At 35.2% G+C, this 13,739-nt stretch overlaps 1 protein-coding gene across 1 annotated transcript; it reads left to right on the forward strand.

The window, feature by feature from the left end:
• The first annotated feature begins 608 nt into the window (after positions 1-608).
• LOC129941287 (probable ATP-dependent RNA helicase DDX27) lies at positions 609-3,638 on the forward strand. Its single transcript, XM_056049878.1, has 6 exons — positions 609-851; positions 936-1,148; positions 1,200-1,808; positions 2,013-2,745; positions 2,809-3,334; positions 3,410-3,638. The coding sequence occupies exons 1-6, from the start codon at positions 762-764 to the stop codon at positions 3,558-3,560; spliced, it is 2,322 nt and encodes a 773-aa protein (XP_055905853.1). The 5' UTR covers positions 609-761; the 3' UTR covers positions 3,561-3,638.
• The last annotated feature ends 10,101 nt before the right edge of the window (positions 3,639-13,739 follow it).

Here is a 13,739-nt window from a genome sequence, read left to right on the forward strand (position 1 = left end):
GTTTAAAAATATTTTTTTCATTTGAAAATGATTCGGAAAAATTTTAATTAACCTTAATTTTTGCTATGTTTTGTTTTTTTAATTTACTTCATTCCCAATCAACCAATCAAAAAACTACATTATACAGAATATATAAATAATAAATTATAACAAAAATGTCTTTTCATTGCCTTCCTCGAACTTTCGCTGAGTTTGTATATATTCTTGTCTATCTTCTGGTTTTTTTTTTAATAATCTGGAAATTTATTATTTTATATTGGAATTCTCGCTCAATTTAACCCCACCCCACTACATTCTACATGCAAAACATTTGGAACGAACTGTTTAGGAAGTCGTTAAAAGGTGTCAGGTCAAGCATTCCTCTTCATGCTAGTACTATTGAGATATTATATACAAAGCTTGAATGGAAAATTCTTTATATGTTCTATTATAAAAAAAATTATGAAAAATATAAACAAAAAAAGACAATCGTGTCAGCGGGGTGTTAAAAATAAGAAACCTTCTTCTGGCAGTGCTCTTATTTTAAATGCATTAGTTTTTGTTTTCTCTTTCGTTTGACAGTTCTTTTGGATTTTGTTTTATTTTTTCATTCTAAGCAAGAAGCTGGAGCAACATTCGTTTCACGTGTTCATATTTCCTGACTGATTACTCCGGTGGTCTTTCGTTTTTGATCTTCTAATAATTAATTAATTATTTGTCTGCAAATAGGAAACTTTTAGTAAATAAATTAATCGAACTCCTAAAAGAGTTACAATTCAAAAATGGTCACAACCAATCTGGATTTGATTGCCACAATCGAAGATGACGCTGAAGTAGAAAATCTCTCAGAAGATTCTGATGCAGAAGTCGAGGTAGGTTAACAAAATAAAAATATAAAACATAACCTGGAAACTTGGTCACCCTTAATTCCAACAAAATTCCATACCGTTTTTTAGTACCAACCAACAAAATTGCGCCACAAGAAAGTGACTGAATTCGAAAAAGGCTTCGAATTCGTGTCGTCAGTAAAAGAATACAACCAAGACACATGGGACGATCTAATGAAGTATGTGAAGCGTAAGGCGCGCACAAAGACCGACGATAAGATCGCTGCAAGGCTACAAAATCGTGAACCTGGCACAATCAAGAGTGACGATGAAGATGATGAGGTAAGAATAATGCACCTAATGTATGACCTAAATGTATGACTTTAATTTCAGATTGACCTCTCAGAAGATGAACTGAAACACGACGGTCTTCGGCAGCGTGAAAAGAAAATCAAAAAGAAGAAGAAAAAGTCTGGTGACGACGCAGAAGAGGAAAAGGATGAAGAAGATGAAAAAATGAACTTTGAAGAAATCGAAGCTCAAGGAGAAATCAGTTCCTTCTACCAAATGAATCTATCGCGTCCTCTGATGAGAGCCATCGGAGTCCTGGGTTACATCTATCCGACTCCAATCCAAGGTGCCACTATTCCTATTGCCTTGCTGGGTCGAGATATCTGTGGTTGTGCGGCCACCGGTACTGGTAAGACAGCTGCCTACATGTTACCCACTCTGGAACGTCTCTTGTATCGTCCCATGAATAACAAGACAATCACAAGAGTTCTGGTTTTGGTGCCAACTCGTGAATTGGGTGCCCAAGTCTACCAAGTGACCAAGCAACTGAGTCAGTTCACCAGCGTTGATGTGGGTCTGGCTATCGGAGGTTTGGATGTGAAGGCTCAAGAACTCGTGCTCAGGCAGAATCCTGATATCGTTATTGCCACTCCAGGTCGTCTGATTGATCACATCAAGAACTGTCCTAGTTTCAGTTTGGATTCCATTGAGGTGAGTTTCATTTTGATGACATAAAGTGGCTTAGAACTTTATATGATGATTCAATCCTTGCGCTCTGAGGCTTAACGGCCAGAAGAGGACAACAACCAGCTGACGTTTTTCTGTTTAGAGAAGCGTCCTGACCCAAACGACCATTTTGGCAATTACCATCTTTGCAGCACTTCTTTTAAAATCACCATTTTAATATCATCTTAGGTCCTGATTCTAGATGAAGCCGATCGTATGTTGGATGAATACTTCGCCGAACAGATGAAGGAGATTATCGGCTCGTGTTCCAAGACTCGCCAAACCATGCTCTTCTCAGCTACTATGAGTGAACAGGTCAAGGATTTGGCCGCGGTCTCCCTCGACAAACCAGTCAAGGTGTTTGTGAACACCAATCAGACGGTGGCCTTCAATCTTCGTCAGGAATTCATTCGAATTCGTGAGGATAAGGAAGCCGATCGGGAGCCCATTCTGGCCAGTTTGATTTGCCGGACATTCCATGATCACTGCATGGTCTTTGTGCAGACGAAGAAGCAAGCCCATCGATTGCACATCCTTCTGGGTTTGCTTGGGGTCCGAGCCGGCGAGCTTCATGGTAATCTCACGCAACAGCAGCGTTTGGAGTCACTGAAGAAGTTCAAGGAGGAGCAAATTGATGTCCTGATAGCCACTGATGTGGCGGCTCGTGGTTTGGATATCGTCGGTGTGAAGACAGTCATCAACTTTGTCATGCCCATTACCACAGAGCACTACATCCATCGTGTGGGACGTACTGCTCGTGCCGGACGAGCTGGTATCTCTGTGTCTCTGGCTGGTGAAAAGGAACGCAAGATTGTCAAGGATATCATTAAGAATGCTGAGAATTCCGTCAAGAACAGGATTATTCCTCCAGAAATCATCGAGAAGTACCGAAAGAAGCTGATTGCTCTTGAACCAGAGATCCGTAAGTCTTGTCCACCTGACATTTTGAACCTTTCATAAATTATGAATATATTGTGCTTTGTAGAGAACATTCTTGACGAGGAACAAGCTGAACGTCAACTAGCAAAGGCTGAACAATCATTATCTAAGGTTGAGCGGAAGTTGGCTGGTGCGCCAGCTGACAATCGTTCATGGTTCCAGACCAAGAAACAACGTGAAGAAGAAAAGGCTCGACTCTCACTCACAGATGAAGCCGATGCCAAGAAGAACGGCAAGGGCGGCAAACCTGGTGCAAACAAGAGGAAACGTCCCGAATACGGTGGTGATGGCGAAGATGGTCCACCAGTGAAAGAAGTCAAAAAGAAGAAGAAGGAAGAAAAGAGGAAAACACCTGAACAATTGGCAAAGGAGCGAGCCATGAGAGAAGTTCAAAAAGTAACACTTGTCAGAGCTAAATTGGCCAAAATAAAGAAGAGGCCAGGTAAACTTAATGCCGTCAATGATAGTGTCCATAAGTCTGGTGATGGTGCGAGGAAACCCAAGAGAAAGTCACATTCAGCCTTTACAAACGATTTGACCGATGTCAGTCGAAGTGGTGCTTTGAGATTGAGGTAAGCTTTTTAACAAATGAAATTTAACCTTGAGACATATTTTTATTTAAATATTTTTTTTCTTTCCATCCTTAGATCCGAGGCGAACCGACATAAGAAGATGTCAAAGATGAATGCAAAGAAGAAGACAAGCAATGTGAAGATTGCCAACAAATCAGGAAAGAATAAATTTAACAAGGGCAAGAACTTTGGAGCACCGCGATTTTCTAAGAAAAATAAAAAGTAATGTTACAAGTTAAGATTTTTGTAAAATGATTTAGAAAAAAGGTTAAGATTATTTTAATAAAACAAAACTTTATTACAATTGTTGTTTAATTACTACACACACACACTACTCAAACAGTTTGCACAAACATTTTTACAGGAACAAAATACATTCGTTTGCTCAAACAGTTTGTGTAGTGTATGGGCCCCATACAGAGACCTCGTGAAAAGAATTTGGGTCCAACACCTAAGCTGGCTTGGCGATGCATGCTCTAGAGTGAATTGATGACAATGTTCTATCCAGGCAAGTCTTCGATTCTAAATCCAAGGTTTGGCGCAATAGAAGAAGACAGTGACTCTGGTGGCGGGCAAAAGTAGGTGACTAACCTTAATGATGTTGGTGTGTGAAACTGGCAACAATTACCCTCAGACCAGTTAACCTAAAGACGGTTGTTGAACGAGGCTCAGGTCCAAACTGACTTTTCTAACAATAAGTTCGTTTGTAATGGCAAAGTGCGACATATGCCAGTATATTGGATGATCCAACTCTTGATCGTGTTACGGAAAGACGAACGAAATTCAGAATTTTGAAGGCTTACGATTCTCGTAATAAGTGAAACCACAACAGGAAACACTGGTCGACAGAACTACGTTTCTTTTCTATCACACAAACAAAACAATATTTTTGTTGAGGACTTAGTTCTCTAGAATTCGAATACAGGCGTACAAATTTCCAACCACATCAGGTTTTCAAAATATGCCTCCTTTAAGATGCTGAAGACAATAAAAAACGTTTTTTTAAGGCTAAAGTTAAACACAGCGTTTCATGATGATTTTGCAAAGTAAAAATCTTTGTCTTCTAAGTGGAAACAATTAAAGTCATAGTACATATATTTCATTTAGCTACTGGAAATTCTCTTAATAGAGATAGCGTGAAGCTCCAGAAGAATGTTCAAATTGTCAAACATCTCTTACAATCTGGCATATTTTTGTAGAGTGTCCTGTTTCTCTACAAACAGCTACTCAAAAAACTGGCATGAAAGGGTAATTTTGGCGTCGGATTTAAATCAAGGCCATCGAAATCAATCCGAAAAGTTCAATTTGAATGCCAGGAACAAAGCCTTGTCGAACAATGGGACTTGAAAATAATGCAAGTTTCTAGCATTTCATTGGCCAGCTGCTAAAATTGCCTTCCAATGAAGGCAACTTTATTGGAAGCTTGACTGGAAAGTTAGTCAAGAAAAATCTCCCTAACTATCAAATCAAGTCAACTTATGTCAAAATGACAATCGAGCATGTTTTTTTAATTAAATGAATGTTGAACTTTATTCCTCTGCAATTTATTTATTTTTCGCACAATTTCATTTAATATTTTGTGTAAAAGGGTTTTTCGTCAAATTGGAAAAGACATAAGTAATATTTCTTGCAAATTGCGATGGACTTGTAGTATGCCCAAAGCGTTTTTTGTAGACAATAATGTTGTTGATAGTTTTTGTACAGTAAACTGAAGATAGAAGTTAGGGAAGTAAAGTTCTGAGTTTGAAGTTTATTATACTTGAAAAACTAAAAAGTTGACTTGGTCAAAATGTACGTCCAAGGAATGCAGTTGACTGTAAATGAAGTCCCTTATTTGCCTGAACCTGCCCTTTATTAATACTTCGAAAATAATTTGTAATCTTAATCTTTCAATCTTGTTTTAAAAACTCATCTAAACTTGGTAGTAGTAAGGTCGATTATTAACCAATCTCTTTAAATTGTGCAATACAACTGCGGTCAAAAAAATAGCACTGCAACCCATCAAAAAAGTTTATGATGCAGAAAAGCTTAATTAATAAATGTTATTTAATAATATACTGTTAAATTAATAACCTTATTTAGTTCTTTAAATAATTATACAAAAAATTTAATTAAAATGCAGTCCATTTATTCAGATTTCTTAACTTTCTAAAGCATTTTTAAATTTTGCCAGTCAAAAAAATAGCACCGCATCATAAAAATATCGTTTAAAATAAAAAAATGTTTATTTTTTATAATATTTAATATTTATTTTTTTATCTGTTTAAAAATTAGCCATATTTCATATTTTGTTCCATTTCCTTTATTTGCAATTACTGCAGTACAACGCCTTTGCATCGGGTTCACGAGGCGTGTTGACAGTAGCCCAAAGTTCATTATTATTGCTTGGCCTGCACCGAGACACTTCCGTCTTTACATCAGCCCAAAGATTTTCAATTGGGTTTAAGTCTGGTGACTGTGCAGGCACTCCATAACTTCCACAAAATTATCCCGAAACCAATTTTTGGCCCATTTGCTGGTGTGTTTTGGGTCGTTGTCCTGTTGAAAGACCCAATTCAACGGCATGTCTTTAGACCCATACGGCAACATCTCTTCCTGCAAAATTTGTACATACAGGTGCTGATCCATTATACCTTTTATCCAGTATAAAGGACCAACACCGAAGTAAGAGGAACAGCCCCATATCATAATGGTAGATCCGCCATGTTTGATTGTTTTTGTCGTATATTTTGGGTTGAATTCAGCATGTTGGGGCCTTCTCACGTATGACCGTGATCCTTTTCCACCAAACAAAACAATTTTGGTCTCATCTGTCCAAAGAACATTCCTCCACTTCTTTATGGGCCATTCTGCATGGGCTTGCGCGTTTGGTGACATGTTTTTTTGTCAGAAGAGGTACCTTTCTTTCTTTAATCGCCTGCGCACTGTTTCGACACTTGCTGTTACATTCAACACGACTTTTAGCTCGGTAGCTAGTAAAAACGGTTCCTTTTTGCTTTGTCGAATCAATTGCTTCACCATCAGAGGGGACATTGCTCGCTTTCGCCCGCGCGTTTCGGATTTTACGGTAAATGTTAAGGCATTGCGGATCTTTTTATTTCAACAACCGAGGATTTGCCTGATTTCCGAATAGATTTTCCCATTAGATATCATATTTTTAATGGTTTTTCTATCTTCGGGCGTACAATGTTATTTTTTTAATTTTTTAAGATTTTTATGAATTACATTATGAATAAGTTAAATAGTACAAACCTATGTAAAAAATTGTGTTTGACAGAAAATATGTCAAAAATAACAGGAATACTCTGATCGGTGCTATTATTTTGACTGCGTTAATTTGACAAAAAAAACTACTCAAATCAAATCTGCCGCTATTTCTTTTGTTAGTTGAAAATTCTCGCAGAGAGAATATTTGCAAATATATTTAAGGTATAAAAATAATGTAATATTTATAGCTTCAATAAAAATCTAATCTAATCTAAAACAATACAAGTCGTACAACAGACATGGCGGGTTCATTTAAAGTTCTTCTAAGAGCAACGTTCCGGCCCTAGACATCTTCGATTCAAATCCTTTGTGCAGTAGAGCTAGAGCTTTACTCAGGAGGGCCACATATTGTTTTTTTTTTTTAAGAAGAAGAATAAACAGGAATAAGTAATTTCGCAAAGTGTGGCAGTTGTTACTGCTCAGATGAAGGTTCAAAAGATATGCCATGATCTCGACTATCATTGAGTTTTTCGGTTACCTTTGATACACAGCTGTAGCCAAACAAAAACATCGTTAGCCTTCTAGTTCTGGTTGGATAAAAATAATTGTTCAAAATCGATTTAAAGAAGCATCGTTCTTAGGATTGCAAACCGCATCCATTTTGATTGCTGAAGCCTTTGCCATTTTAACTGCCATAAAAGAAGGAAATAAGCAGATTATATGTACAGACAGTCTCTCTACAGTCAAAGCTGTCAAAAATACCAACGACAACTCCAACAATCTCATCAACGACATCCGCTCCTTATTGATAAATTCAAACCAGCACATAAAACTAATGTGGACCCTTGGAAACGTTGGCATCCGTGGCAATGAGCTCGCGGATAAAGCCGCCAGCCTCGCAAGCAAGTAACCAACCTACCTCTACAATATTTACACCAAGAATGACCTTGTGAAGAATTTCACAAGAAAACTGACCAGCACCCAAGAAAACGAATGGAGAAGATACAATCACCATAAAACTTTATTAGATAAATAGATCCAGGGAAATGAAGAGAAGCAAATTGAAAATATGAAGATATGTCAAGAGCGTTACGCCCTGATTACGAATCAAAAATTCGACTAAAAGGGAATATTTTTGAAGTCACCCGCTTGGCGAATAATTCTTTTCCAAAATGAATAATTTTAGTAAATGAATCTTATTTGAACTTCACCCTTCTTAATATTTTATTTTTAATTTCTCAAACGTTAACCATTTTTCAAAATAATTTTAACCCACTGAAGTTGTTCATTAAACTATCCTCAACTTGTTTAAAGTTTAAACACAGAGCGAGCTTTAGAAAAATAGTTAAGTATTAAAGAAGAGATTCCGATACAAATTGGTATTCAAGTTTTGATTATCAAAATGGATTGTGTAACGTCTCATAAGATCTCGTTTTCGCGTTTGCCATCTAAAGTTCGCGAAATTCAATACTAGTTTAAGACAGTTTTAATAATTAGATGATTGATCATTTTAGTAAAGATGTGGATGGAGCTATGGTCAAGCAAAAAAGGTTACTGGACACGAGATTTTATGAGACTATTTTCGCTCATTCCGCGGTGAAACCCTAATTTGTAACCATGTTAATTATTTTATCATTCCATAAAAAGTTATTACACATACCGAGAAGGTAAAGTTAGTTATTAGTTTCTTAGATGCAAGTGCCCTTCATGGAAAGCAGCATGCTTTCTAGAATTGATCTACCAGGGGAACGCTGAGAATTGCATCAATCTAATACAACAACTTTGTTATGCAAGTAAGTACTAAGTATTATAGTGGGCCCTCTTATTGTATAAGACGCAATAAGCTTAAAAGTTAATTGGGGGTATCACATTCTTCGAAGGAACTAATTTCTGAAATACCTACATCCCATCAGTTCTGTAAGGTTCACACTCACAATTCATCCATACATTCTTTTACATCCTGAAAATGTATAATGTACAAAAACCGAAAGTGAAACTAAAGACGTCACTTTTCGCAACTTCCAAAGTTTGGGACAAAATCAAATACACCATCAAAAATGCAAACGGAACGGCTTGATTTAGGTTGGAGCCTGTTGTTTTGGTATTTCTAACGAATTATGCTTTTGCTAGAAACTTGATCTTATATGTAGATCATCGCAGCTGACGTACTTCCTTGGGCCAGAGAATATAGAGTAAAAATGCAAATTATTATCGTTTTAGGAACTTACAATCAACTTCTACTTACTTTAGCGTAATTATTCCAAAAATAAATCAAAGGCAGAGAATTTATCCGCCATTTCTATTTGACAATACACGTGTTCAAACGTTTCCGCTATATCTACCAAACTAAATAAACTATTTGTCTTAAAATTAACAACACAAAACACTTTTAATTTCTTTTTTTTACAAACGTATCTTTATTTTTAGATAAACTTATAATAGCTTGCACAAATTATGGTTACAAAATTTGAAGAAGTGTCCTGCAGATCTCGGCTCCTCGTGGTTATTGGATTTAAGATAAACCACATTGCCAGAAAAATAAGTTCCACAGCTTACAACTTCAACTTTGTACGCCTCCAGTGACGCCTCTTAGCGTTGTACCGGATTGTGTTTCCTGTACGTAGACGGACCCATTGGGGCACCGATCGGTTTTGTTTTAGCTTTTTAGCTAATTTTTGTTTAATACGAAACGATTTGTGGGCAGCCATTTCGTCCGCTCTTGGCAAAGATTGGAAAAGAAAGAAAAAAGTTGCGCATTCAGCGCATGACGTTCGAAGAAGCTACTGGAATGAGTGTGTTTAATGTTAACTGCTAGAATTTAATGGGTGAATACAGCGCCATAAGTAATTCTGTATGATGGTTAGGTAACATCTATTGGTTTGGAATTCCAGGTGTATGGCAATGTGTGTACGGCCTTACAAAATTTAATAACATGAACTTTCTTTTTGGGATTTAAATACATTTACCGTCGAAAATTCTCAAAAAAGAATCCATCCACAACAGTCCAGTTTTTACATTTAAATGTTGATAATATGTGACAATAATTTTAAATTAAAAACAAACAAATTGAAAAATATAACAAAATGAAGACCAGGTATAACTTGACAATATTTAAAAGTACGTGGTAAGAGCATGTCCGGAATATATTTAATTTGAGTTCCTGGTTTCTATTTTGAAAATTTAATTCGAATTAAATTATAACTGAAGAAAAGGCTTAGTCAAGTAATGTAAGTAGATCTTCAAGTGCAACAGATGTGATAAAATTTAATGTTTTGAGTTGATACAAATTTTGTGTCTAAAATAAAGAACAACAATGCGCATTGTCCTTTTTTGTATAGGTAAAGACTTTACGAAAGATTTTATTTACTATTTTTACAAATTATTTAACCAATATTAGATTATATGTAGGCCCAAAGCTTATTTCCTCACGCTACTATCCCTTATGTAGATTTAACGAAAATATGGAGAAACTTAAAAACTTGATTTTTGTATTTTTTTATTTTCTCAAATTTTATAGTAGCAGATGTAATTAGTTTCTTTGGGCCTTTCCAATAATCAAAATTAAAGCTCACTTAAATATTTAACTGGCTTAAATACTTTGCCACACCAAAAAACATTTTAATAGTTAGGTTAAGGGCTAACGACCAGTTAAATCACGCGCAACAAATACTTTTCAGGTCTCAAGAGTTGAGATTTGTTGTGATTGTTGTCTGCTAATTGTTCGTGGCAATATTTAATAAAATAGTAAGTCGAATAATACTTGTTTTAATATAAAATTATAATTATGTCTTTCAAGTTCATGCTGGAAAACAAAAATATGTACCTGTAGTGCCGATAAAACTCTGTATGGTCATAGTTTGAAAATGGTTCAATTTCGTCTTTATATACTTTTTGCCTCCTTGCATCGGCCAAATTTTCCCCGATATTTATATCCTCTATTATTGAATCGTCTGAATCCATTTTGAAATTTAATTTCAATCAAATATTTTTGTTTTGTTTATGTTTGCAATTTTTTTTAATGTCAATTCAATGCTGTCTTTTTGACAGAGAATGTAGTAGATATTGTAATGGAAGGCTAAATAGTAAAAGACGTGTTTATTTTGGTTTTTAGTATAGGTACACCCAAATTAACTTGCTGTTAAAATTTAACTCAACGATACCTAAATACGTGCTTAGCGATCTAATATTGGTAAGGCCCTTTGACAAAAAAGGTTTTTGAAGCAAAGAAATAACAGATGGCGTTTAAAAATTAGTAATAATTTTTCCCGACAAATCTACAAGGCAAATGCATAGTTAAACTGGTTTAACCATATTTAATGGGAGTTTTGTAAGAGTATATATGTCGATGGTTAAAGTGCTTGGAACAAAATAAGTAGATACAAATCATACCAGTGTGTAAGCGATAGTTAACAGTATTAAAAATACTACCGTGTAGAGCAATAATGTTCATATTATTATTTTGTATTTATTTAAAGTGGTACCAGAGCCGATTCAAAATCGACCTCATGTTGCAAAACTGGGATGGCTTCGTTTGGCTTTGTCAATCCATTTGGATTTTCAGCAATTCGAAAATCAACAAGCCCGATCCAACTATTTAAAAACTATCTCAGACTATTTCATACAATTATTAGAGAAAAAAGTCATTAACGCCTTCGTCATTTTTTTTTTATTTTTTCAAAGTCAGTTACTATTTTTTTTATATGGGGTTATTTTTTCGGCCATGTTTTTCTGTTTACAAGTTTAGTTTTTTAAGCACATTTTTCTGATCAAATGAATGGAAAATTTTAATTTATTTTATGAAAACTCTTTTTTATGTTGATTACTATTTAGATGAACATGTTTTTGATTATCCCCGAAATAAAAAATATGAAAATAATCTTGGAATTATATTTAACAAGCAGCTTAATTGGGACAATCACATAAAATCAATTTTGGGTAAAACATATGGGGGTCTACGAATACTTTACGTCACACAGAAGATAACCCCAGTTAGAACTAGGATGATTCTCGCAAAAACATTATCAAATCCGATATTGCTGTTTGGCTGTGAACTATTTTCGAATTGTAGTTATGAGCAGAAACTAAAAATCAATGCCGCCTATAACTGCATTGCACGACTGCATTAAGGACTGAAAAGAAGAGAGCATGTTTCATCTTTCGCTAAATTAATATGTGGCCTCACTTTAGAAAATCTTTTCAAGTTTAGGACTTTAATTCTGCTTCATAATATCATGCAAACACATCACATCCACAGTGTACGAGATCCTGTGATCTCATACCCGAACGATATAGATACTTTCTTAATATCTGAGCGTCATTTTTTCATAAATTCCATCCGTCAATGGAATTGCTTACCCCGTTTTGTTAGATTAATAAGCTGTTCAGCCATGTTCAAACTACGGCTTAAAGAATACTCAAGGACACTTAATTAAGATGGATGTTATATTTTTTAATTAGTACCTATTAAATTAAATAATCTTTTGTTTATTTTCCAAATACTATTATATATATTTATATTTTAGTTAATTTTTGAGTATGGTTGGAATTTGTATATAAAGCTTGCGCTATAAAGAAGATATTGTATCTTACTGTGTAATGCTATTCCTTTTAAATAAAGAACTGAAGAACTAATCCATCTGTCAAAGGGGCTGTGGCTGGGTCGTGTATGCCGGGCAAATTTGGACCGTGTTCGTTTGTACACGCATTGTTTTACGTTTGCTTCTTTTTTTGCAAAGCATTTTAGTCAAGTCGTACACAGCTCTGAATCAAATTTTATATTTTTGTTTTAAAGTGTATATTTGAGCTGCCAAAATTTAGCAATCTGATAAGCTGAGCGGATAATTTATTTGGAGCTAAATTTTGACATGAATCGTAGTTAAAAAGAGGAATAGTCGGAGGTAAATATCCTCAAAAAAATTGTTTTAACAAATCAAAATACCTATAGGATAATCTACTCAAAGGAATTCAAAATTATATTTTAAATGGTGAAAACACAACACGCTTTTTAAATTTTATATAGCTACGTTTCTGCTGGTAGGGACGTATTCAATTAGAGGAAAGATTTGTTTCTATTGACAGCTATGGCCGCAATGTGCACAGCCACATAGATAATAATTTTATCTTCCAATTTGGGATTATACATATTTTTTTGTAAAATTCACACAAAATCTTTTTCGTTTAAAATTAAGTTTTATAGAACAGTTGTTTAAAATTTTATTTTCTATGCAATGTACTTTTATAAAAATTTAGCTCAGGTTTTAACTGAAATTTGGAAGAAAAGCACTGAACTACATTTACTGGCTGAACATAATGGTGTAGCTGTAGCTGTTGCCTGTAGCACTGTCAAAGTTAAAAGATACGAAAATACTATACATCGACGCAATGAGAAGCTGTAGCTGTAGCTGTAGCTGCAGCGCAAGTTGACTCAACTTTAACTTTTGGCGGCGCTACAAGCTACATTTGAGTTGACAGATGGGGAAACCCATTTCATTCTTTGACTTTTCACTTTTTTTTTGGAAACGTTCAATGCATTTGCGCTACACCATTGTGGGCGACCTTTGCTACATTAGTGAGCGTTTTTATTGACAGCTTATACTACAGCGATTTTTTTAGCTACAGCTGCATCTCATTCTGGTCAAGGGGTTAAGCTAGAGCTGCGAGCTACATTTCGAGGCGAAGTATTAACTTATGTGGTTTTCCATTGAACCAAAATATTGATGTGCCGTCGACGGGCCGGCAATATTTTTTTCTTAAACGTTTTCCAATGGGAAAAGTATTGATGTTTTTTCCCGACGAATTGATTCGTTTTGAATTCGTCTTTTGAGAAGAATCTACACAGATTTTCACACTCATTTGAACACATACTAAAAACTTGACAGTTTTGCAAACGTCAAATGAAATTATTGTTTGTGGAAAAAATAATTGAAGAGAATTCAGCTTCGTTCTGTTGTAATTATAAATAATTATTTTCTGTGAAAACAATACAAAATTTGATCAATTTTTTGGCAATATTATTGTAGTGCTTTCAGGATCAGGTAATTATAAAATTATATTGAATACTTGAGATGGTTGAAGAATAATTATTTCATTGTCAGGGCATGGACTACAGAATGCTGGATTTGCTCCTAGATTCGTCTTCGTCCGAGGACGAAGATATCCTGACAATTTTCAATTGGACGACTTCGACGATTGTTCAAGC

This window comes from Eupeodes corollae, chromosome 1, assembly GCF_945859685.1.
Source record: "Eupeodes corollae chromosome 1, idEupCoro1.1, whole genome shotgun sequence".
Classification (NCBI taxonomy): Eukaryota; Metazoa; Arthropoda; class Insecta; order Diptera; family Syrphidae; genus Eupeodes; species Eupeodes corollae.